This window comes from Falco peregrinus, chromosome 5 (genome assembly GCF_023634155.1).
Source record: "Falco peregrinus isolate bFalPer1 chromosome 5, bFalPer1.pri, whole genome shotgun sequence".
In the NCBI taxonomy this organism is placed as follows: Eukaryota; Metazoa; Chordata; class Aves; order Falconiformes; family Falconidae; genus Falco; species Falco peregrinus.
The window spans coordinates 17,566,787-17,591,158 of record NC_073725.1 but is presented as its reverse complement, the minus strand read 5'-3'; the positions used below and the strand labels follow the sequence as shown (position 1 = coordinate 17,591,158).

The window sequence follows — 24,372 nt, the reverse complement described above, 5'->3', positions numbered from 1 at the left end:
TGTATAACGAGATACTTTCTTTGGCAACTGCTTCCTGACAAATATTTACAAGGCAGAGCGGAGCGCGTTTCCGCCGACGTGAGCGGGCCCCGCCGGCACCTTCCCGGGCCGCCCCGGGCTCCCCGCCGCCACCTTCCCTTCCCGGGCCGGGCCGTGCCCGCAGCGGCAGCTCGGCCGGCTGCCCCCGCCCAGCGCCGGGGCCGCTCTCCCTCGGTTCAACAGCCCGGCAGACTGCCGGACTTGGCGACAAGCGTCTGGGAGGACGGACTTTCGCTACAGTTGGTGCCGTGCGTTTGAAAGAAAAAAATAAATCACCAGGCAACGAAACGCTAAATTAAAGGGGGGGGGTGGGGTGGGTGGGTCATGGCCGCCTTTCGCCGCCCCCCTCCCGAGCGGGACCCCGGGCTAATCCCGTCAGCTGCCCCCCACCTCCCCCGCCGCCTCTACTCCACCCTGAGGCAGCAACTTCGCTCCCAGCCGGGAACTCGGATTCCTCTTCCCCACCTCCGGAATAAGGTGCTGCCGCCGTGCTCCCCCCGCCGGCCCGGCCCTCACGCCGCCACTCCCCTCCGTCGCCGGCCCGGCCCGGCCCGGCCCGGCCCACCCTGCCTCCCCCCGCCGCGCCGCCACCGCCACGGCCTTCCCCCCGCTCGCGGCCGCTTTCCCGCCGCTGCTGCTCTCTGTCTCCCTCCGCCCTGGGAGCCGGGCACTATTTCTCCTCCCCCTGCCCTGTGCGCTGGGTGCCTGTGGAATGCTGCGCGCTGGGCCCGGCCGCGGCGGCAGGATACAGCCGATCCCGCCGCTCACTATAAGAACCTCCTTGTGAGCGACGCCATTTTAAGCCTCTCGCTCGGTTCAGCGGTGTGAGCAAGAGCGGCGCTTGGGGCAAGGGGACTAACACCGTCGCCACCCGGGAGGCAGCGGCAGGGCCACCGCCGTGAGCAAAGAGCCGAGCGAGGAGGAGGAAGCGGCGGCGGGGGGACGAGGAAGAAAAGACGGACCGGACCGGGATCGTCCGGGTGGCAGCAGCAGCAGCCGGAGCCCGGGGGGACTCTGCGCTCTCGTCTCCCTGCAACGTTAGTGCCACTTTCTGCGGCGGGAACTTGGGGCGAGCCTGGGCCGGGCCCCCTCCCTCAGCGGCGGGCGGGAGCGGGCGGCGCGTCCCGCGGCGGCCGGGGGGGGGTCCAGGGTGTGCCCGGCGCCGAGGCGGCAAGGACGGGGCTGGGGGGGCGGGGGGCGCTGCCTGGGGGGGAGCGGGGGTGGGCGAGAGGCGGCGAGGTGGGCAGGAGAGGGGGAGAGGGCTCCCGCTCTGGGAGCTCCGGACAGCTGCGTGGTCGCGGGAGGCGGCAGCTGCGGCTCCCGAGGTGTCTGTTGGGAAGCGCGTCCTGGGGCGAGGGGCGGCTGCCGGGGGCTGCGGGGGAAGGCGAGTCCCCGCCGCCCGGCTCTCCGCTCCCGCCTGCGTTTGCAGCCGAGGCCGGAGTACTTTCGTGCCCTCCTCTCCTCCCCCCCTTTTTTATTTTTTAAGGGAGGTACTGACTCGCTGGTGGGCTGCAGATCGCCGTTGGTGATAGGAGGGGGAAGAGAGCGGGGGACGGGTTTATTTGTACCGAATATAATTAATCACGGTCACCGCAGTCAGCGGGAGATAACTAATCTGTTGCCTTGTGGGTTTTCGGTCTTCGTTGCATGCATATTTGCTGGAGAGGTTATACTTCTGGGTGTCACCGAAATGAAGCTCCCCGGAGCTGGGAGCAATCAAATTAAGTTTTTAACACCCACGTTACCAGAGTCTTCTAGCGAATGACTTGGGACCTGGGCAGCGTGGGGGCTCGCATGCTGCGAGGGGAAGCGCCTGCAGCTTTCTGTGGCCCGCTGGGGGGGGCGACGGGGGCTCCAGCCTCCCAAACTAACGCACTTCTGAGGCGTGTGAGGTAACTTGCTGTTACTCCTAGTAGGACATAGGGCCCTTGTTTCTGATTTCCCGTGGCACGGGGAGCTCAAGATGTGGTGGTCTTTGACTTTCTGTTAAGCGTTTTTTCTCCCCCCCGCAAAACTTAGTTCATCTCTTTTATGCATGATTAGCTGCTCCTTGAACGGCGAGGTTTCTTAAGTCTAGCAAAACCTTAAATTCTTTCCTAGCTAAAACGATGTAGAACATCGGACTGCTTCCTTTTGAATGTCTTCCCAAAAACCTCTACTGAAGATTATCCCTTCTGGGAAGAAAGAAAGGACAGGCTGTGAAGGTACTATGTGCAACTCTTGACTTTAGGAATAGCAATGTTGATCTTGATCTTTGTGACTTTAGGAATAGCAATGTTGATCTTGATCTTTGTGACTTTAGGAATAGCAATGTTGATCTTGATCTCTTTCTCATGGAGCAGCCATTGTTCTGACACTGTATATTCCAGACATCTGTGGTCCTCCCATCCCCCAAAGTATGCAAGTGGTGAATGGAAAGAGGCTGGGCTGGTATGCTGTGCTGAGGTCGATGGACGGAAATCAAGGAGCGGTTTTAGTAAAAACAGGATCTTTCTGTGCTGAGACTATAGTAAGGGCAAAGATGAGAAAACTACCTGAGAGGGTATCAGGGGTTTTCTTGATACGAAGTTCAGACACACCAGAGAGCAACTTGCCAATTATGATTTTGCTTCTAAATGACAAAAAGGTACTACTGCAAGGCTTTAAAACAGCATAAAGGACAAAACTTACTGCTGTTTATTGGTCCAGTTTATAATGTGAATTTCAGTAACTGACAGTCCAGGTTAATCTTGCACTTCTAATAAAAAGGTGCTGACAGCTGTAGCTATGTGGTGACTGTGTCGATTGCCTAATGGTTGGTACTGGTGAAAATGAGGCTACTTAGGCATTCAGACATGGCTTTATGGCTCTCTAAATTCAGACATTCAGTATAAAACTGTATTGAGTGTCTTGCCGTTCTGGGGTTGTTCTAAAGAAATGTCATATTTGCGTGGCTATTAGTTCAGATATTTTCTGTTCGGGTATAAACTGATATGTGTGGGAATGTTCATCTTGGTCTGTATGGCTGATCATTTCAAAGAGTGTGGGGAAGAAATAAGTAAAAACATGTTGATGGAAAGGACAATGCATTACACAATAGCTTCTAAAAGCCAGGATTTAATGCAAAGTAAAGCTTGATTGAGAAAGTCAGTCCTTCAAATGTTGTGTTACAGCCTCAGTAAACCAAGCTTCTTTTTTCTTGCCTAAGCAATGAATAGGCTGGACTTCCTGCTTGATACATAGTCTACTATGAACACTATCGTTTTGCTATGACTGCATGGTGTGTTGGTAACTGGCTTATCAAATCTTGGCCGCAAAACCTGGTTGTCCTTCAGACATGGTTTCTTTGTGAAATGGATGTTGTTTTTTATGGCTTTACATCACCAAAGCATCAAGTTTAACTCTTCAGAACACAGTACTTTGGAAAGTTAGTTCAGGTGTAAAGACAACAAGTTGGTACTAGTGGCCTTCTAAACTAATTTTGCAGCATTTTGAGGGATAGGAAGGGAGTTGGCAGGAAATACGGCTATTGTAAGCTGAAGTCTGAACATGCAGTCTGAAACTCCTGCATAAAGATGTCTCTGCAAAATACTGTCTAGTAGGCAGACTAGTGTGCAAACACAACAGTAATCAGAATCACTCATGTTAATTCACAGTTAAAGCTGGTGATGCAGGGGTTGTGATCATGCAGTTGCTTGCAGCAAAACTTGTTCTGTGACTCTGGTAGACTGCATACTGTGGCAGGAAAATCAGGACTAACCTTACTTATCTTGAACATTGTACTTCGTGAAGCCTGATAAAACTTGGTGAGAAACTGCAGGCAGTTGGGACTTACTCTTGGGTCCTCACAGCTCTGAGCCCCCTGCCTTGCTGGATGACTGTGGTAACTTAGAAATGGCACTACATTAACTTTGCAAAATTCTGCAAACTGCTTGGCAGTAAGCATTGCAGGTGACTTGACTTGTCTCTCTAAGATAAAATGATTATCCTGGTCAGATGGGCAGGGCAGTATTGCTGACTTTCTAGTTAAGCATTGGGAGACTTGTTTTGGGGGTACTTTGATGTTATATGCCAGCTGAATTAGACTTGCCAACATAAGGTAGCCTGACAGTGGTTAACTTTTAATACCCATTTCTTGCCCTTGATTTCAAGGTAAAATTGGCTGTAGTCTGTGATCAGACTTTAGCTCAAGAGAGTAATGTCTTAATATGATAGTGTTATGTGGCCTGTGTTGCCTCTTAGGACAAGAAAGGAGCCAGAAAAGTTGTGTGTGTGTTTGTGGTTTTTTTTTTTTTTATTTTCAACTGACAGGTAACTTCAATTGCAAGGGAGAGAACTAATGGAATTCTTACTCTGGCATTTCTGTCTGTATGGAACACCAAATTGATACAGTGAGCAGGTGGAAACTATACTTGTAGCACAACCTACCCTCATGAATCTGTTAACTCTGATTTGATGTGAAAGCAAATGTGTCCTAGGCTTTTGTTGCCTTGGGAACTATAGGTGCAGATGTTGGTTTACAGCTTTCATTACAGAAGAACTTTTTGTTAATGTTCCAAGTTGCTTTAGGAAACAATGTACGCTGGCTAGATTAGTATTGCAGAAGTACTTGCTCTATTACTTAATACTAAATCAACTCTGGAGCCTTGGTTAAGGAATAAATTAGTTCCCATAAAGGTTGAAAGAGTTAATCTACTATTTGAGGTTGCTGCTTTTTAAAAAGGTCGCATGAGCTAGCTGGATCTTACTGGAGTTTGCAAATGCACAATGTGCACTGTAGGTATATGTGCTGGAGCTAGCATTTCTAGGCAGACTTACTGTGCTAAATAGACTTGTATAAACTGGAGAAGTTTGCCAGCTCTGCAGCAACTGTAGCCAGTAGTTCTGTGTTGTCCTGGCAACAGTTCAGGTGCCCTCCAGTGGCCAGAAATCTTAACATCCTGAAGGTGCTGATAAATGCTGGTGCCTTGTCCGTTTGCCTTAATTAAAAGTGCGTTGAAGAAACCTTACAGTGTCAGACTTCATTCGCATGTTTGTTGCTTAAACAGTACTTTCTGGACTATTGGTATGTCTTGTGGTAAATACGTAGTTATTCTGACAGGCAAAGGCAGCCACTTTCAGATTCGTATTTCATTAGTGTCAGTGCAATTATGACTAATCACTCTTGTTTCTTAAACTGTGGAGATTAATGTTTAACATCTATGTTCAGAGCTGGCTACAAGGTTGCAGTCTAAGAAGAAACTAGATCATGGTTAGATACTTCCTGGTTTGGAAGGGAGATTACTTGCTAAATTGTTGCTGTATTAGAGTGGAAACAAATGTTTTCAGTTTTAGGTGCATGGGAAGGAAAGACAATTATGTAGTACAGTGGCTACCAACCTTGGTAGTGATGTAGGGGATCATGACAAATAACTGCAGAAATACTGTCTTTTTCTGACACTCAGAACTAAGTGGGCAGGAAGCTTGAGGGCTGGCAGTGGTTTGTTGCTGAACTACTTTATAAGTATTAAATGAAGTGGGGTATACTACTTGTTTAAGTGGTCACAATAGCAGCTTTTTTGTATGTGGCTAGGTAAGACTAAAGAATGATGCTTGATCCTGGCTACTGCCGTCTTTACTACAGGCATCTTACTTGGTGAAAGTAGGGGCATGTGGACCAAAAACTTGCATTGATTTGCGGCTTATTAGGTGATACTGCAGGCAAACTAAACACAGAAGCACTAGCTCATCCCTGACTGAGAAAGGCAGGACTGTGCATAATGTAGATGCCTCACTATGTTCTGCAAATAAGAGCTGGTAACTTCCTAAGCTGTGATAGTAAAACTGCTCTTAATGTTTTGCACATCCATGAAGATATTCAAACATAGTGAATGCTGTATGAAACACTAATTGGAAAATTTTGATGGTGACCAAAAGATCTCAAAGTAAATCCATCACTGAGCAGAACTGACCTAGTAACTGTTTCGAGGTTACTTATGCGAGTTGGTGGTGGTTAGTTGGTCAAAACAATTAAGGCATAAGAGTAATTGGGTTGATAATATTGTTATGAACTTAATGCAATTCCATAAACTTGAAACTGTTATACCAGTCCTTTACTACTGAGCTGCAAACTGCTGTCAAAGGATTGGTTTGTACATTATGTGGAGAATATCATTACTGTTCTCAAGCTGTGTGTGTAACACCTGATTAGTAGTTGAAGCAGTTCCTCACATCACCTTAAATGTTATGGTCAGCTCCTCTCTGGGACAGTGAAGAAGGATATGTAGGTACTTGGAGCCAATCTTGCCTACTAATAAAGTGATAGATTTTGCTACTGTTGCAGTATACTTGCCAGTGAAAAGTTCTCTTAAATCATTACTTTCAAACATGACTTGATATTTTCTCTGTTGGCTTGAGCACAGGTGCTGCTTATAGCTCTTGGAAACAACTGGAGATTTCTATAGAGGAAAAACAAAAAGCCAGTGCAGAAATTGTAGCTCTGAGAAGATCACTTAATTTGCAGACCTTGTTAGAAGCTGCTGGTATACTTGCCTGTGATTTTTTAAATATAAAATTGTGTTGACAGACCTCTTGCAACTGCTGAATGTTTCTCTAGGTAAAGGGCAGAATAGTTGTGCTGTGGATCCAAACAGTAACGCCTCTGAAGTGACAAGATACCCAGTGTTGGGACATTTCAGCTACTACAGCATAAGTATGCTTTTAAATAGCAAAGAGTATGGGACAATGTAAAAAGGTGTGGTCTTTACATTGCATAGTATGCCCAGCCATGTATGTGACTCTGGCAGCCTTAGGCTCTGGACAGTATCAAACAGAATTCTGCAAAGCACCACTGGTTGTCATAAGAAATTATGGTGGTAGGTAACTGTTCCTAAGTACCTTTTGTGACATCTCTAGGTGTCCTGTCAATATGTAATTTCCACCAAAGTTTCTCTAAAATGTCCGAAGGAGTAAAGGACTGTGCATCAAAGGTATTGGAGAAACTGTATGTGATACTGACAGCTTCATTTCTGGGGAGGCAGGTTTTAAAGTTTGAAAGTTCATCTCCTAGAACGATTGTGCAGATCAGTGCCCAGGTGAGCTTCATGGCTTTTTTAGCAACTTAACCTGATGTACTTGTTCTGAATTCTCCTCCAGGTTCCCATAATTTTAGAGATTAGTTATCTCAAGTATTTGTTGGCTGACCATGGCTCTCAGACCAGTGTTAACTGTTTCTTTATTGAAATTTCTAATGGTTTGTTTTTAAAAGGGTACTTACTTAAACCTTAGTAATCGTGAAGACCCTGACTAATGGCACAAGCTGTTAGTGCCTAAATACCATGTTAGTTCCTTGAAGTGCTGTGTTTCAGTGACGCTCTGCCTGGAGCTGAAAGATATTCCATCTGGCAGTGAAAGCTCACTAAGCCTATTTCTGATACATTTTGTTACCTGGACTTTTGGTCAGTGGCTAAAGTTGGTTTTCAGTGATGGATTAAAACTACCTGTGTTCTGGGTGGCATTCTGTCCTTGGGGTGAGCAAACCAAAATGTGGATCTTATAACACTTAACATTATAGTTTCAACTGCACTTGAAACTTCATGAATTGTAACAGTTGATCATTTGGCAAGCTGGCTAGGAAGTATGATCCTTCACTAGCCTGCTGTCACCTTTGGGAGAAAAGGTAGGGTGAAATAGGCGAGTGTCCTGTAGTATCAGAGCAGTGTAGTGTTCCAGTCCTAATGGAAGTGTGGTAGAATTGAGCCTTACAGCTGTTGTAGAAGTCTTGTGTCCCCTTTTTCCCCCCTCCTCTGCCATGTGTGCTTAACGTTGCATGGATTCAAAGATGAGCTTTGAGTTTTCTGACCTTGTAATCAGAGTCCTTTCCTTCACTAGGCATTTTTCGAGGAATAAATCCTCTTAACACAGCTAACTCAGTGTTTAAGTCTAGTACAGACTATCAGATGCCTGCATTTCAGTTCCATTAAGCAGTTGTAATCAACTCAGAATTCTAGCAAGAACAGAAAATATTTGCATGCTGTTTGCTTTAGGTAATGAGCATGTGAATAGAAACTCTGTGCTCTTAATTGGTCTTAGATTGCTGAGATGACTGAAAAGAGACAGACATAATACTTTATTTTTTGTGATGTGGCATCGAATGAACTCTTACAAAAAAACTTACAAAAGCCAGTGTAGGGAGGCTCTTCTGCATTTATGTTGTGGAAAGGAATTTTTAGATAACTTCAGAGGCTGAAAAGCCAGAACAACTGATGGAATAGTAAACTCGGATGCCTGAAGGAAGAAAGAAATAAATGGAAATGAAGCAGCAAAAAACAGTGGCTTGAAAACAGAGGTAACTTGTGAGCACTGGCAGATCTGTGTGTATGTGCTGTCAAACACCTCCTCTTCCACTTCAGTTCTGTGGATTATCTGAGCTAGTTTGCCTCTTCCAGCATGTACTGAGGATATTTAAAGCTTGGAAGTTGCAACCTGTTGACCTTTTAAGTCAGTAAAGCAGATATTCAGGTTTCTTAATTTCCTAATGTCTGGTAGGAGAAACAGATTTTAGATTTAGATATTTTAAAGAACAACCTAAGACTCTATTCTGGACTCGGAGGCAAATTTACTGTGATCTGATTTGCTAAATATTAAATGGAAAGTATTGCTGTTTGCAAGGCATCTTCTAACTTTCTGCAGGCATCAGTAGAGCACATTGTCTGAAATATTTTAGCTTTGATAAATTTGTGGTGGATGGATTACAGAGGATACTTGTAAGTATTTTTACTTAGTGGTTGGAGGGAATGGTGCTAAGCAAATGTTGCTTGAGGAAATGACCAGAGCAGTTTTGTCACGAGTTAAACTTTATGAATGAGTCTGTTTTGTTGCAGTCTAGGATTAGTAAACAGGATTTCAGTGTGGGCATGTGCTGTGGCATGCAGATTAAGGTTATTGGTAGCTCTTAGTTTTCAATAGAACTACTGAAATAGTTGAGGTTGCTACATCTTGGCATAATGCTTAAATATAGTAAGGCTACAGATGAAATAGAAATATAGTATAGGCTACAGATAAGTGTTATATCTAACCTGAAAGAAGATGGAAATGTTTTAGAGCTGTGAAAACCCATGGTGTTTTTTTCCCTTTTAGGGTTGGCTGTATGGTTTGACTTTTTTTTTTTATGTTACATACTAAAGTACTTCCATTTACTTAGGATATCTTCAGATGGCCTATGACAAGATATTTTTACCCAGTATTAAATATCAGCCTGCTGAAAGCAGAAGGAAGCCTGACATTTATACAAAAAATGTGGATATTTATATTCTGATTCCTGGTATAGATAATAAGACAAACAGTAATTTTACTGTCTCCAACAAATATCCAAGTGGTTTGTTTAATGGGATAATTTACAGCTCTAAATCACTATTTGAGAGCCAGTTTTTCAAAGAATTTCATAGTAGGTTTTGTCCATCCAGGTCCTTAAACTGCTGGTGTGAGGAGGGTTTTGAGAAATTGAATTTCTTAATCTAGAAGTCACTACTGGTGAGTGACCAGTTCCACAACAATCAACACACTCTGCTGCTTGCGTGTAACTTGAACTTCAAAATCTCTACTCACTGCATGTAGCTCTTCCTTTCAAAGAGGACAAAGTGACTGAGGACTGCAGATCTGCTACTTTAGACAGAATATGGGAATGCTGTTCAGTACTTGTGGATATGGAATGTATTTAAGGAAAACTGCTGTATTTAATCCTCTGTGGTACCTTTGTACAAGAATTAAACTTCTTAAAATTTAAGTCTTTGGAGTGAAACTCAAGCATGTCTTCTGTTCCTACTTTGAAATAAAGTATCTTCTGTTCATTGTGTAGAAAAAGTGAACCACAACTGTCATTCCTATAGCAAGCTTCTAAAATCTGTTAACACAGACACTGAAACTATACTTTCAAGACTTCTTACCAGTCTTACAGAGCATCTGATAATGAAGGGCCTCCAAAATTACCTACAAAGCATACTTTACCCCAGAGCTCAATACAAGCCAGATAAAGATCCTCAAAGTTAAGTTTTGTTTGGAATATATGGGAGGAGATGCCCATTTGGATAAGGAATAATTAGAAGTTTACATCAGATTTCAAATGGTAAAAATTTTTGAACTTAAGTATAACCTTCAGAGATAAAAAATGAAAGTTTAAGTTGAGACCTTTACAAGGCAAATGACAATACTTCCCAGATTATCTTGCTCCTTAATCCAAAACTAGAATTGTCTGTTAGAAACTGAATGCAAATACCCTTGATAATTACTTTCCACAAGCTCCATCCTTGTTTTCATCTGTGTATAGCAATCTAGAAATCATTTCTTATAGGTCAGCTGTAACTTATCCCTCTTTCACTCAATCTCAAATTTGTAGCTGCCATGTCGTCTTCAACCAGACTAAGACTACTGTTTTTTTTTAAAAAAAAAGTTAGTAGGCAGATATAAACTGGTTATAGTTTCCTTCTTTGAAGGAAGAAAAATAAATTTTTGCTAGGCTTCTTGTTAATTAGTTCAGTGCTATTCCTAATAAATACTAAAGCGAACATCTCAGTTGGATCATGTCTTCATACAACTGAAAGCAGTAGAAGTAGGTTTGCCTGTTGCAAGAGTACTTACACCTGTGGGGTAGGTCAGACCAAAAATTGCTTGGGGAGATAGGTCAGCCACTCATGCCTGAAAGAGCTTGTATACTATGAAAGCTTCTTTGTTTCCGCTATCGGTATTGCCTTACTTAAGTTATTCTTCTCCCACTTCCTTTTTTTAGAAAACAGAGTAACAACCTTCAGGGTAAAATCAAAGGATTTTTTTTATTTAAAAGTCTTTAGTTGAATGTATTTCCCACATCCTCCACTTGAAAAGTAAAGTTAATTAGGAAGCTGCTGCTACACTAAATTCTAATACTTTTGTTATTGGGTCATAGGAAAGAGTGTTGTAGTTATCTGGTGTTACTAGTTGTAGAACTGGTGTTGCCTGTATATTTTGGCTACTCACTCTTTGTGGAGTGGATACACAGGCAACATAACATTGGTAGGCAGTTGCCCAAAACAAGAGCAATTATAAAATAAGAGCCAAAGAATGTTTCCAGTAACACCTTGGTAATGGTTGCAGTAACTTTGGAGTAAAAAACATTTTCCAGTACGCATACTTCTTTCTCTTCACTTGTATATAGATAATGTTTTTAACTGCTGTAACTGTCACAAGAAGATTAAGATCTGCTTGTTCTATGTAAGAAAATGTGTCATTCAGCACTGATGGTTAATTTAAAGATGTGGTTGCTTGGCCAGTCCTACATGAGACAGATGCAGACATACGAAAATGTGGTCAGTAGATAATCTCCTTTAAGTAGATCATGGTAGTTGGATGTATCAATCTTGATTTCTCATACAAGTTTTGGTAATACGCTGCTCTCAAGCAAAAGATTTCTGGAAGACTTGCAAACTTTGACTTGCTTTACAAAGGGGAGGGAATCTGTTTATCAGATCTGTCAGGTGTAACCTGAGTCAATCTTAATTAAGAGAATTGTTCAGATTTGAGGCATGCTATAGGCTTCTTGGTTTCCTTGGCAAGTATCTAACTCTTCTCCAAAATCAGAAGTTAGTACCCAAGTTTCATTTGTCATCGGAACGCTCCTTCTTTTTCATTCCTTTGAAAACTAAGCAATTTGAATTCTCTTCTATAGTAACTTGCAATTATTAGCTCACAAGCCTGTGAGAACTGATAAAATAAAAGAACTGTTTTTCTCGGGTGTTTTTTTAGAATTCAAATGCAAGGTTGGGACTGATGGTACACAGTACAGTCTAATGCAATGCCTTGCATTGCTTTTTGCATGAGGAGTTTAATATATATTTTAAAAAACCCAACCTCCATTTAAACCCAAAGCTGATGATGCTTGCTAAACAAGTAGATAGCATCATGGAGGAGGAGGAGGTTTTTAAGTTGTCCCATGACTTATGGCAGTACATCCTTATGAACTACCCATACCAGGTAGTCTTTTACAGAAGCTTGCTGTTATGCTCAAGTTCGTAAAGTATACTGTCCTTCTGTTTCTTCCTGATGGTTCAGATATATGTTACCTTGACAATGTCATGTTGCTAGTCCTGTCCTCCAGTAAATTTGAATAGGAGCTCAATTTAAAGGAGCTGGTATATGCTTCATGGTTGAAGACTACAAGCTTAATTATCTGGTAGTGTTTTTCTTTTTCTTTTCTTTCCACTTCCCCACTACCTCACCCCCACCCCGCGTGTATTGATCCAGTTTCTGTCAGGAAAATGAACAGCACAAACATTTGTACCTAGTGTGGGGTGGTTGTTCTCTTTGTGAGTGTAGTAGTTAACCTTGTCAGTGACACACAGGAAGACCAAGTCAGCAGCTTGTCTGGACTCTGTTTACCCCCTTGTAAAATGCGAAGAGAATGGGAAGGAAAATATGGGAGAATTTTCAGTTACAGAAGGCCCAAAACAAAAAAAAAACCCATACCCCTTTTGCCTGGCTATCTTTGGTCTGCAGTTATTTTGAACTCTTTAAGATTAAAAACAATTTCCCGTCTAAATAAAAAAATGCTACCTGGAATTGCTGGGGGCTTACAGGTGTATAAAATGCAGATTAGCATTAGAAACTTCAGGTGCAGCTAGCAGGCTGATCTAAGGTCAACATTTCAAAGAATATCTGACTGATAATGCAGTTCTGAACACTTAATCAGTATTCTTCATTGCTATTTTGTAGATGTTCTTCAGCCTTATTTTGGAGTAGTGTTGCAGTTCAGTGGCTAGTTTCATCTAATGGTACAGCTGCTCTTCAGATCTCATCAGGCTGCTGAAATGGAAAAAAGCATTTCAGAATGCAGTTGCTGTAAGCCAGCTGCCTTCATTTTTGCAGTATTCAACAGGGGAAGGAAATTATAAATGTTGTTCCCAAGTCTCATATTGCGTGTTTGAATATGATGTGGTAGGAAATATCTCAAAGCATGGTCAATGCTCTTGACAGGTTCATCTGCTAGTATGTTAACTTCAGAACTAGTTTGGTGATCATTTTTATTAGCAGCCTGCCGATAGGAGGAGACAGGAGAAGTTACAATAGAAACAGATCTTTTGTGCGAAGCATATTGTGAGTTGTGTATAGCAGCTACATCTTGCCTGGTTTTCTATTGGAAATGTCGCGTCTGACTTGCAGCGAGGACTATGGGGAGCAAAGATAGAAATTTTACTTTTAGTTATATTCCACTTCTTTGTTTGAAAGGGGTTAGTGGGGCTGACAAAGTCATGCAGAAGACCTGCAGGGAGCTATCAAGTTTTTGTATAGGTACTTCCTCCAACTTGGCTACTCAGGAGAATTTTTGTATTAACAGCGAACTGGCAGCATGACTTAGATTTTCCTTCCCCTTACCACTGCTGATCCCAGATGCCTAACAGCATGTTGGAAGAGTCTAGTGTTCAAGGGACTGGAAAAAAGGGTGGTTGTATTGTCAGTGCATTCTCCATGCAGATGGTGAGGTGTAGACAGAGTTGGCTAGTCTTTCCAGGCTGTGGAGTAGGACCAGTTCAGGGACATAAGTGTTTCCAGCTACGTAGCAGGGTACTTTATGTTGTGTTATGTCTTAAATCAGCTCGGTGCTGCTTATCTGGTGCAGATGCAGATCTACTGTCCATTTTAAAACAGCCGGAGAAGGGTTGCTGCCAGAAGTTGCAGGAGTGCAGAGTCAGGACAAACAGCCCTGGCACTTGTATGGCAAAGTAACGAGATTGCTCGGGAGCTGCTGGGAGTATCCTGTAGCTGGCTCAGAGACAGTGACATATAAGCTTGCCTCTGAGTTGCCTAACCTATTCGGCAAGACTTTTAAAACTGCAGTCCTGTCTTCTGTTTAATTATGATTTTGTAAAAGGTGCTCCTGAAGGAAACTCTTAAACTGAGAAATCTGTCTGTACACAAATACAATGTCAAATGGACTTTGTTATATCCTGTACTGCAAACCTGTCCTTTAAAGAGATTAGTGGCTTGCCTTTACTTCATTGTCTAGGAATGTTTTGATCAGCATAGCTCTAACACCTAACGGCAAGCTGAAAGCTGATTGCTGGAAGAGATGTTTTTGCTCACTGCACTAGTTACCACTACAAATGTTTCGGCTTGGCTAGCTCCCAGAATAGGCTGTCACCAGCCCTGTGTCAGTGCTGAAAACATTGTTGGACTGTGGGGGGAGGGGGAGCAAATGAAATAAAAGTATGACAGCTTTGAGTGACCTGTTGTGAAACTGTAGCCTCAAATTTCCCTTTCTGGGTTAATAATGAAGAGACAGCTACAGATTTATAGGGCAAGTACTTCCATACTGCTTGGTGATATCAATTGGAGGTGCATGCTGAAGATTTTGATAGGGCATTTGATCATATTTCAGCCTCCTGCCCCCAATTATCTTGGCTTTCTATAGGGGGGGAAAAAAAAGTTTGGTGTGCAACTAAAGGAGAGCATTTGTTTATAAGACTGGTTCAGTTTTCAGTTTAACTTCAAGGAGTAGTATTTTGTGTAGGAAGAAACCTTTCTTCTTGTGCTACAGGAAAGGAGTAAAGAAGAGGAGGTTCAATTATATCACTCTTAAGGTAGTCTTTATACCACTGAAATAATAGCAGCTTGTCTTAAATGGTCATTTCAGCTTTCTCTGTGAAAATCCATGTTGTAGCCCTCTATCAGACAGTTTTGCTAGTAGTGTAAGAGTAGTTGTCTTCGTGGGAAACGAAGTCTGACATGTAGCCCTTATATTTGCAGCATGTCTAAGCTGTGGAATTTAATGTCGGGACTTCATCTTATGCAAGGACAGAGAAGTAAAAAATTGCTCTTATCATGGTCAGTCTTCAGTACTTTTTCTCCTGCAGCTTTAAGAGGACAATACATCTTAGATACAGTCTACCAGAAACAGTCAGGGTGATACATCTCATTCTTCTGCATCTCTGTCCATGGAGGTTTGCTAACTAGCATGTGAACATACTCACTGTAGTAATGAAACGGCAAGATGTGTGAAGTTTGCAATTCTAGTGTTTCTAATATGGAAGCGTGTCTTACTAATTCTGATTAGTGGTTAATAAGTTCTAACCTTGCTCTTTTTTTAGGGTCTCTGAAAGGTAGCAGGAAGGAGTTCTGGGAGTACAACAAGGAACATGGCAACTCAAGGTATGTAATGCATTACAATTTCCGTTACGGGAATCTAGCAGTTCTAACAAAGAGCAGTTAAACTGGCTCCTTACTCCCCTTTTTTAGCTTCTTAAAGTCACTTGGATTGAATAATGTTTGCTGTACTACAGTAATGAATACCTTATACAGGAACTCAAACCTGCAAACAAGTTTGTCATCGTAAGCATTTTGGGTCCCTTAAGTACAGTCGATACATAATCACAGTATGTGGAAAAGGGAACCTTTAAGCGGCAGGCTAAGACAGTCACAACAGCAGTGATTGCTCTGCCTGTTAGTCAGGTTTATAGATGCCTGCATTGGTTCAGTGTATAAAGCCTCAGTTTAAAACTGCAGTCTCGCTTGCAGTGCTACCTCTGCTGGATTGAGGTAGTTTGTAACGGTTTATTTTTGTTTAAAATCTGTGTCATCTCTTGAAGAATTAATACGTGCTGGAGTAATTGAACTAAACTTAATTGTTCAACAATGATTTCTTACAGCTGACTTGATGGAGTTGGACATGGCAATGGAGCCAGACAGAAAAGCAGCAGTCAGTCACTGGCAGCAACAATCGTATCTGGACTCTGGTATCCATTCTGGTGCCACCACAACTGCTCCCTCCTTGAGTGGCAAGGGAAATCCTGAAGAGGAAGATGTGGACACGACACAAGTGCTGTATGAGTGGGAGCAGGGATTCTCGCAGTCCTTCACCCAGGAGCAAGTTGCTGGTAAGGCCTTTATTATTCCACTGGTTTGCTTAGATACACAGCTTAACAATACAGAAACATAAATACTGAATTATTGCCAAACTAGAAGATGAGCTTTTTATTCCTATTTTGAGGTAATGACTTACCTTGTTTTTCAGATATTGATGGCCAGTATGCAATGACTAGAGCTCAGAGAGTGCGTGCAGCTATGTTCCCTGAAACACTGGATGAAGGAATGCAAATCCCATCCACGCAATTTGATGCTGCTCATCCAACTAATGTGCAACGCCTGGCTGAGCCGTCCCAGATGTTAAAACATGCTGTTGTTAATTTGATAAACTACCAAGATGATGCTGAACTCGCAACTCGTGCAATCCCAGAACTGACCAAACTGTTGAATGATGAGGACCAGGTAAGCATTTTCTCTGTCTCGGTGTACCTTGCTTGTGGGGCTTCTTCAGTGACCTTAAAACTAAAAGCTTTCTTCGCATATTTCTGTAGGTAGTGGTGAACAAAGCTGCAGTTATGGTTCATCAGTTATCCAAAAAGGAAGCATCTCGCCATGCTATTATGAGATCTCCTCAAATGGTATCTGCTATTGTACGTACCATGCAAAATACAAATGATGTAGAAACAGCCCGTTGCACTGCAGGTACGCTACACAATCTCTCACATCACCGTGAAGGCTTGTTGGCAATCTTCAAATCAGGAGGCATCCCTGCTTTGGTTAAAATGCTTGGGTATGTGGACTACTAAGGTGGTGCTTGTTGTGCTTTTCAGTTGGTGTTGGTAGGTGCAGGTACTCACAAGGTTTTTTCCTTCCATAGGTCCCCAGTGGACTCTGTGCTGTTCTATGCCATTACAACTCTTCACAATCTCCTGTTACACCAGGAAGGAGCCAAAATGGCTGTCCGTCTAGCTGGTGGGCTGCAGAAGATGGTTGCCTTGCTCAACAAGACAAATGTCAAATTCCTGGCCATCACGACAGACTGCCTTCAGATTTTAGCGTATGGCAATCAAGAAAGTAAGGTAAGTGTCTCTGCTGTTGAAGTACTTAAAACAGGCAGGCTTGCTATGAATGGCCTAACAGTTCCTGTTCAGCCATGTTGGGCTTTTGTCAGTCAGTCCTGACCTTGCAAGAGGTGAGGGACACGGGAATTACTTTCTGAAAGTACAGTCATGCTTACAGTGAGACCGCAAAACTTACAGATCACACCAGCAGATGTGAACAGTATTTTAGAGGTCTGTAACCTACAATGGATGTAAGCCAGCAACAATTACTACCCACTGGCATGCACAGGAAATGACTGATAAATTTTACTTTTGCTGTCTTTCAGCTGATTATTCTGGCAAGTGGTGGACCTCAGGCTCTAGTAAACATAATGAGGACCTATACTTACGAGAAACTATTGTGGACCACAAGTAGGGTGCTGAAGGTGTTGTCAGTCTGCTCCAGCAACAAACCTGCTATTGTTGAGGCTGGTAAGTACCTTGTACCCACGGTAACTTAAAAAGCTATACAGTACTTCAGGATCGGTGCATCCCACACAGGAACCAAAACTTGCCAGCATCAAATAATTAACTTGGATTAGTCCTTCGGTCCATAACTAGTTCTAGAGGCATTTAGTATACAGAAGTATAAAAGGCAGTCTGTCTTAAGTAAGTCTACTATGGTGTTAGCTGGGTGGCTTAGTGGCTGAGCATTGTCAGATTGGTCCCCTTAGAATATGCATACATTTAAAAGGCCCAGTGTCACGAAGAGAATCTCAGGGTATTTTTCTATGTGATGGAGGATTAGGGCCTAGCCATACTATGATACTAATGCCAAGAAAGATCCAGAAGCTTGTGAGAGATGCACTCGGACTTCAAGGAAGAGGAGGACCTGACTGTCCACGAGATGAATATCTGAGTATGGTGTCAAATTTGAGTAATGCTGTCAAATGTTTACCATTTTCTAGGTGGGATGCAAGCTTTGGGTCTCCACCTCACAGATCCAAGCCAGCGTCTTGTCCAGAACTGTCTCTGGACTCTGAGAAATCTGTCAGATGCTGCAACAAAGCAGGTAAATGGCTCTTCTAAGGGATCAGAATCAAAACCCAACATAGCGGAAGAGGAGAGAGACTAAATTTTTTCCCCTCTTTTTTGCAGGAGGGCATGGAAGGTCTTCTAGGAACTCTTGTTCAGCTTTTAGGATCAGATGATATTAATGTTGTGACTTGCGCTGCTGGCATCCTTTCTAATCTCACCTGCAACAATTACAAGAACAAGATGATGGTGTGCCAGGTTGGTGGCATTGAGGCTCTTGTGCGCACAGTTCTTCGGGCTGGAGACAGGGAAGACATCACAGAACCCGCTATTTGTGCGCTCCGTCACCTCACCAGCAGACATCAAGAAGCTGAGATGGCTCAAAACGCAGTACGTCTCCATTACGGACTCCCAGTAGTGGTTAAACTGTTGCACCCGCCCTCACACTGGCCTTTGATCAAGGTAAATACTGGCTAATGGCTTTCAGCACTGAAAACTGGTGCTTTTTTTCATTTAAACCTAACTGTGAAAAATACTTTGTAAGGTCTTGGGGAATGTCGTTTATCTGATGGGAAAATCGCTTCTACTGAGCAACTTGGTGTTGTCTCTTAGAGATTTAAGCATTTGGGATTACCTGATGAAAAAAAAAATTGCTAACAGCAAGCACTCCTGTCATGCTTTCCCCCCCCCCCTTCTTAACTGCAGGCTACTGTTGGTTTGATCCGCAATCTGGCGCTCTGCCCTGCAAACCATGCCCCACTGCGTGAACAAGGTGCTATTCCAAGGCTAGTTCAGTTGCTGGTTAGAGCACATCAAGATACCCAGCGACGTACTTCTATGGGTGGAACACAACAGCAGTTTGTGGTAAGTGGCCACCACTAACTGAACAAACTTGTGAAACTCAAACTCCTCATTTTTCAGTGTGCCTCACCCATGTATTGTTTGGTCTGAATAGCTGTTGTTCTATCATTTGCTCTAATTCATGTTATTCTCTTGGCATGCTGATAATTCTGTCTTGGCAGAAGTAGGTTCCCTACCTGGAAACCAGAACTCGCCTCATCCTTCTCAGAAGAGTATGGGTTTAACAAAGGGGAAGTTGCCTTAGCACGGACAAATGGAAGCAGTGTAGTTCATACTTGCAGAGGCAGGAGGGGGCCTCTTCATTACTGATAACCACTGCTTCAAACTTAGCAAACTGACAAGCTAATCCAGCTTGGAGAAAAAAAGCCAGTGTTGTCAGACGTGAAGTTCATCATGAACTGAAATGAAAATGAGAACGCTGGGAGTAGTTTCACTGAGATGTTTCACTTACTGAATTTAGTTAGATAAACCAGGCCGACTCCTAGCAGGGATATTAAGTTTGAAGGCCAGCAGTAGATAGTGGATATGGACCCTGTTGGGGGAAGGGGGTTTGGTTTACTTGTTGACAGGCTGTTCAGCTTTTTGACAGTCATTTTAGAAGATAGCACACAGAACCTCGAATTCAAAAAATGCCTTTTCTTTTCCAAACTAGGAGGGCGTGCGTATGGAAGAAATTGTCGAGGGCTGCACTGGAGCCCTGCATATTCTTGCACGTGATGTTCATAATCGAATCGTAATCAGGGGTCTAAATACCATTCCACTATTTGTGCAGGTAAGAAAGAGCTCAAGACAATGCTATAGTACGTACTAGGAAAACTAGTAAAATGGCTCTTACGCTTCCTTGGTAGAACTGCTAAGCCAGGTTGTACTGAAGAGCTTGTTTCAAGTAGAAGAGCTAAAGACATCCTTATGCTTTGGTTGCAGTTGTTGTACTCTCCCATTGAGAATATCCAGAGAGTAGCTGCAGGTGTACTTTGTGAACTGGCTCAAGACAAGGAAGCAGCTGAAGCAATTGAAGCTGAAGGTGCAACTGCCCCTTTAACAGAACTGCTTCATTCTAGGAATGAGGGTGTTGGTAAGTGAACTTAAAAGATAGCTTACATACTTGAGTTAGAAAAGTTGCTAGAAGACTCAATCTCTGCTAAAATTGTTCTTTCTTTTGATAGCAACATACGCAGCTGCAGTGCTGTTCAGGATGTCTGAGGACAAACCACAAGACTATAAGAAGCGACTTTCAGTTGAATTGACAAGCTCTCTGTTCCGGACTGAGCCAATGGCTTGGAACGAGGTGAGCAGTGTCTTCTGTGTTAATGATTCCCTGGGGAGACCTTACTTCTAAGTCCTCCCTCCTTCCAGCAGTGGAGTGCTGACACCATCGGTGATAGAGGCCCAGCTCTACACGTGGCAGTACCTTTGTTACTTGCCCTCCATGTTCAGGTTCAGCAAACCTGTGGCAAGCAGCCTTACAGCTGCTTCTTCCCTTGCAGACAGGAAGAGTCTGTCCTCTACTGCTGCTAAAGTTTGTAATTCCTACTATGGTTGTTACTGTGCAAAGCTGTATAGAAGAACTTTGTACATTTCTGTGCTGCTTGTCAGAAGCTAATGACCTCTGCATGCAAAAACTGAGGCATGAGTGGTACGAGGGAAGCATAAACAGAAAACATGTCCTGTGAGGCCTCTATCGATCAGATGGTGTGGGACTAATAACCTTGGGGTGGGGATGCAACTCGTGTTCTACTTAGAACTGAGCTATCAGACTTGAATAATTGCCTTTTTTCATGCTTAAAAGACACGGTGAATTGAGACTGAAAACAAACTGTGTGCATGCAGTAGAGGGAAGGTTTCACTAAGTGTCTTTCCCCGGATTCTTAAGGTTCAGGAGCCTCCCTTGTTTTGCCTTGTGTGTGTTTACTAAATAAAGGACAGTAGCCCTTGATGTGTACTATTCCAGTGCTTGCTTTTCTGTTTTTCTAAAATCTGTATCTACCACAGTAAGAAAAAAAAAAGCTAAAGTGGAATATCTCTTTGAGACAGGAGTTATGCAGTGGCACTGCAGGCAGGCAATTACTTCTGCATTTGGACACACTGGTAGAGGTCCCTTCGGAACTCCTAAAAAGCTGCACTGCTGGCTTGGGAATCTCTGAACAGCTGACTTGCAGGAGTTGGGCAGGTGTACGTGGGGAGGAGTGTTCCTAGATGTGCCCCATCTTTTTCATTTCCAAACAGGACCCTCCTTCCAGTAATCTACAGTTTCTTATACCTAAACCTGGCCATTAAATACTGGATACAGATGCTTAGATAAAAAGGCATTTCACGTTCACAGAAGCAGCATGCTGCAGTGCTCGCTGCAGCAGAGTTGCTAAAAAGGGATCTGGGGCAAGCTTCGAAACTTCTTCAACTTGGAATTACTGGTGCTGGCCTGAAGACCCGATGTTAAAACTGTTTTCTAACTTTTTATGTACATCTAGACAGCAGATCTCGGACTTGATATCGGTGCCCAGGGAGAACCTCTTGGATACCGCCCAGATGGTATGTCTCTTCCATTCCCCTTGACTAAACTTAAGTTGGATGAAGTCAAGTCACAGATTTTAAAGGAGAACTGCAAATGAGTGAAGGGTGAATTACTCTTCAGCAAACTGACAGGCAGATGAGGAACTGCCAGTTCAAATACCCAGTTCCTGCAACAGCCCTGGCAGCACTTAAATGGGAGCCGTATGAACATGTGAAACTGGTGTCTCTTGTCCGAGTCTCGTGGGAGAATCCCGCTGAGCTATTGTTTCCAGAAATCTTTTACATTTTTTTACAAATGGACTTGACAATTCCAATAATGCAGTTTTTCTTTAAAACAAAAAAGCTGGTATTGAATGCATTAGTCTGTAAGTGTCTATAGACTTGAACGCTAGCCTGTCCCTAAGGATTCTAAGCTATTTTTGACTAGTCTTTCAGAAGCCAGTCTACAGTCTTGGAGCCTGGTTTTGCTGCAGTATTGTTGAATTTTAGTACTGTTGATTGTGCAGACTAATGGCTTGGCTGGAATCTGCTCGTGCTTCTGACTGCAGTGTGCTTTGTCTGCAGAATCATACTGGAAGGCTGTTCCGAACAATGGAATAGCCATTAAGGGCAGGCATCAGATTGTGTTGAACTTGGCTGAACTAGAAAAAAAATAGATGGCTACAAAGATCTTCTCACACACTGATACTTGCAGCTTCTGATGCATCTAACATCTGTTAACATTATGCTTTTTTTCCCTCTGCCACCTTTAACTTTCTTAGATCCTAGCTACCGTTCTTTCCACTCTGGCGGATACGGTCAGGATGCCTTGGGTATGGACCCTATGATGGAACATGAAATGGGTGGCCACCACCCTGGTGCTGACTACCCAGTTGATGGTCTGCCAGATCTTGGCCATGCCCAGGACCTTATGGATGGGCTGCCTCCAGGTGACAGTAATCAGTTGGCCTGGTTCGATACTGACCTGTAAATCATCCTTTAGGTAAGAAGCTCCAACCTTGAATTTAAAAACAAAACAAAACGAGAAAAACATGACTGGACTGAGGACTTGGTTGGCAGGGAGGGAATGGCTCAATCGGGTCCCAGTGTGCTAGAACAGTGAACAAATGCTCTGGAAACACATGATCAGTACACTCCAAACTGACTTCTGCCGTGAAGTGTGGAAGTAATTAACTGTAAGGTCTTGTGCACCGGCTTCATGCAGTCTTGTTGTGTTACAATAGCTCTTTACGCGGGAGTGCTGACACCTGTTTTTTTTCTCTCTGCAGCTGTATCATCTGAATGAACTTGCATTGATTGGCCTGTAGAGTTGCTGAGAGGGCTCGAGGGGTGGGCTAGTATCTCAGAAAGTGCCTGACACACTAACCAAGCTGAGTTTCCTATGGGAACAATTGAAGTAAACTTTTTGTTCTGGTCCTTTTTGGTCGAGGAGTAATAATACAAATGGATTTTGGGAGTGATTCAAGAAACGAAGAATGCACAAGAATGAATTGCAAGATGGAATTTATCAAACCCTAGCCTTGCTTGTTAAAAATTTATTATTTTTTTTAAATCTCTGTAATGGTACTGACCTTGCTTGCTTTGGAAGTAGCCTTTCTTTTCGCAGTAATTGTTGTTAGTTTTTTTTAAAGTCTCTCGTAGTATTAAGTTATAGTGAATATGCTACAGCAGTTTCTAATTTTTAAGGATTGAGTAAAGGTGTAGAACACTAATTCATAATCGCTCTAACTGTATTCTGAATAAAGTGTAACATTGTGTAGCCTTTTTGTATAAAAAACTAGACAAATAGAAATGGTCCAATTAGTTTCCTTTTTAATATGCTTAAAATAAGCAGGTGGATCTATTTCATGTTTTTGATCAAAAACTTTATCTGGGATATGTCTGGGTAGGGGCCAGTAAGAACTGTTTATTTGGAACCTTGTATTGGACAGTTTACCAGTTGCCTTTTATCCCAAAGTTATTGTAGCCTGCTGTGATACAGATGCTTCATGAGAAAAATGCAGTTATAAAATGGTTCAAAATTAAAGTAAACTTTTAATTCACTCTGTGTCAAATTATTTCAGATCATAAAGTAGACTTGCGTGTTAACAAGGTTTCTGAAACTTGCCCTGGAATTGCACACCACCTTCAGTATTTTGGTGGAGAAAGCCAAGAACCACTTACCTCTTTCATCCCACGGTTAACCCTTTAGAGCCCAGAGTCCTAAGGACACAGGTTTCCTGCTGCAGTTCTCCGAGGCAGTATTCTGCCGCTCTGCTTTGGCAGGCTCTGCAGCATGGGGCAGGTCTAGCCAGATGTGAGGCAACTACATGGTGCCTGGCCTGCCAGCTGCACACTCGCTTCTGGGGTCAGGTGAAGATCCTTTGCTTACGAACTATCAGCTGGTGCAGTAGCTTAAATCCATTTTCAAGTGTCCTCGGTCTTCAGTTAGTGTGAGATACGACCTGTGTGTAACTGGCTTCTCTCAAGGCAGCACCTGGGTGGTTGGAAGGAGGGAAAGTGGTTCCTGAACTGCTGGCTAATTCACAGGCTCTGCACATCTGTGCGGTGCAGCTGTCACCAGCCTCTGCCAAGAACAAACACTCCCAGGCAGTTCCACTTCAGCGCAGCAGTTTGCCGGCAGAAGATCAGAGGGGGCCTTGGCTGCAAAGGATCGTGGCTGAAGTTGGGATGCCGAGATGATGAGAGCTGAACAAAGCCACAGAGCAGACTGCCCACGCTCTCGCCAGCAGAGCAAAGGGGCAAGGCTCATCCAGCGGTTCAGCTTTGTTCCTCTCGGCCACACTCCTGCTACAAGACCATTACGATAAAACACCACCAAGCAACAGCCACCACTTAGCTCTTCCCTGTTCCTATTAACTCCAGCTGTTAAGCTATGAGAAATAGTGGTATTTAAAGTAACTTAAAACAACTCCTGTAAAATGTACAGGGTGAAATGGGTTTGTTTACCTGGGGTGTTTGCTCGCCTCCACACACCGGAGAACCGGGCTGTCCCAAGAGCAGGCTTGTAGCAGCAGCTCTCATGAGGCACCTGCTCATGTTCGGTCGGCGTGGCAGGAATGTGCAGTTGCTGCTTTGGAAGATGAACGTCGGGGAAGAA

At 43.4% G+C, this 24,372-nt stretch overlaps 1 protein-coding gene across 3 annotated transcripts; it reads left to right on the top strand.

Annotated features, from left to right (window-relative positions):
* The first annotated feature begins 649 nt into the window (after nucleotides 1-649).
* Nucleotides 650-23,314, top strand: CTNNB1 (catenin beta 1). 3 transcript variants are annotated; one of them, XM_055803865.1, is made up of 16 exons: nucleotides 650-1,076; nucleotides 2,140-2,243; nucleotides 15,111-15,171; nucleotides 15,669-15,896; nucleotides 16,034-16,287; nucleotides 16,377-16,615; nucleotides 16,703-16,904; nucleotides 17,213-17,357; nucleotides 17,834-17,937; nucleotides 18,024-18,362; nucleotides 18,606-18,764; nucleotides 19,414-19,533; nucleotides 19,686-19,836; nucleotides 19,928-20,049; nucleotides 21,230-21,290; nucleotides 22,034-22,254. In XM_055803865.1, exons 3-16 carry the CDS (start codon nucleotides 15,159-15,161, stop codon nucleotides 22,240-22,242), a joined length of 2,346 nt encoding a protein of 781 aa, XP_055659840.1. In that variant the 5' UTR covers nucleotides 650-1,076; nucleotides 2,140-2,243; nucleotides 15,111-15,158; the 3' UTR covers nucleotides 22,243-22,254. The 3 variants fall into 3 exon arrangements, with proteins under 3 accessions (XP_055659840.1, XP_055659841.1, XP_055659839.1); XM_055803866.1 differs by lacking the exons at nucleotides 2,140-2,243; nucleotides 22,034-22,254 and adding an exon at nucleotides 22,541-23,314; XM_055803864.1 differs by lacking the exon at nucleotides 2,140-2,243 and having other exon boundaries at nucleotides 651-1,076.
* The last annotated feature ends 1,058 nt before the right edge of the window (nucleotides 23,315-24,372 follow it).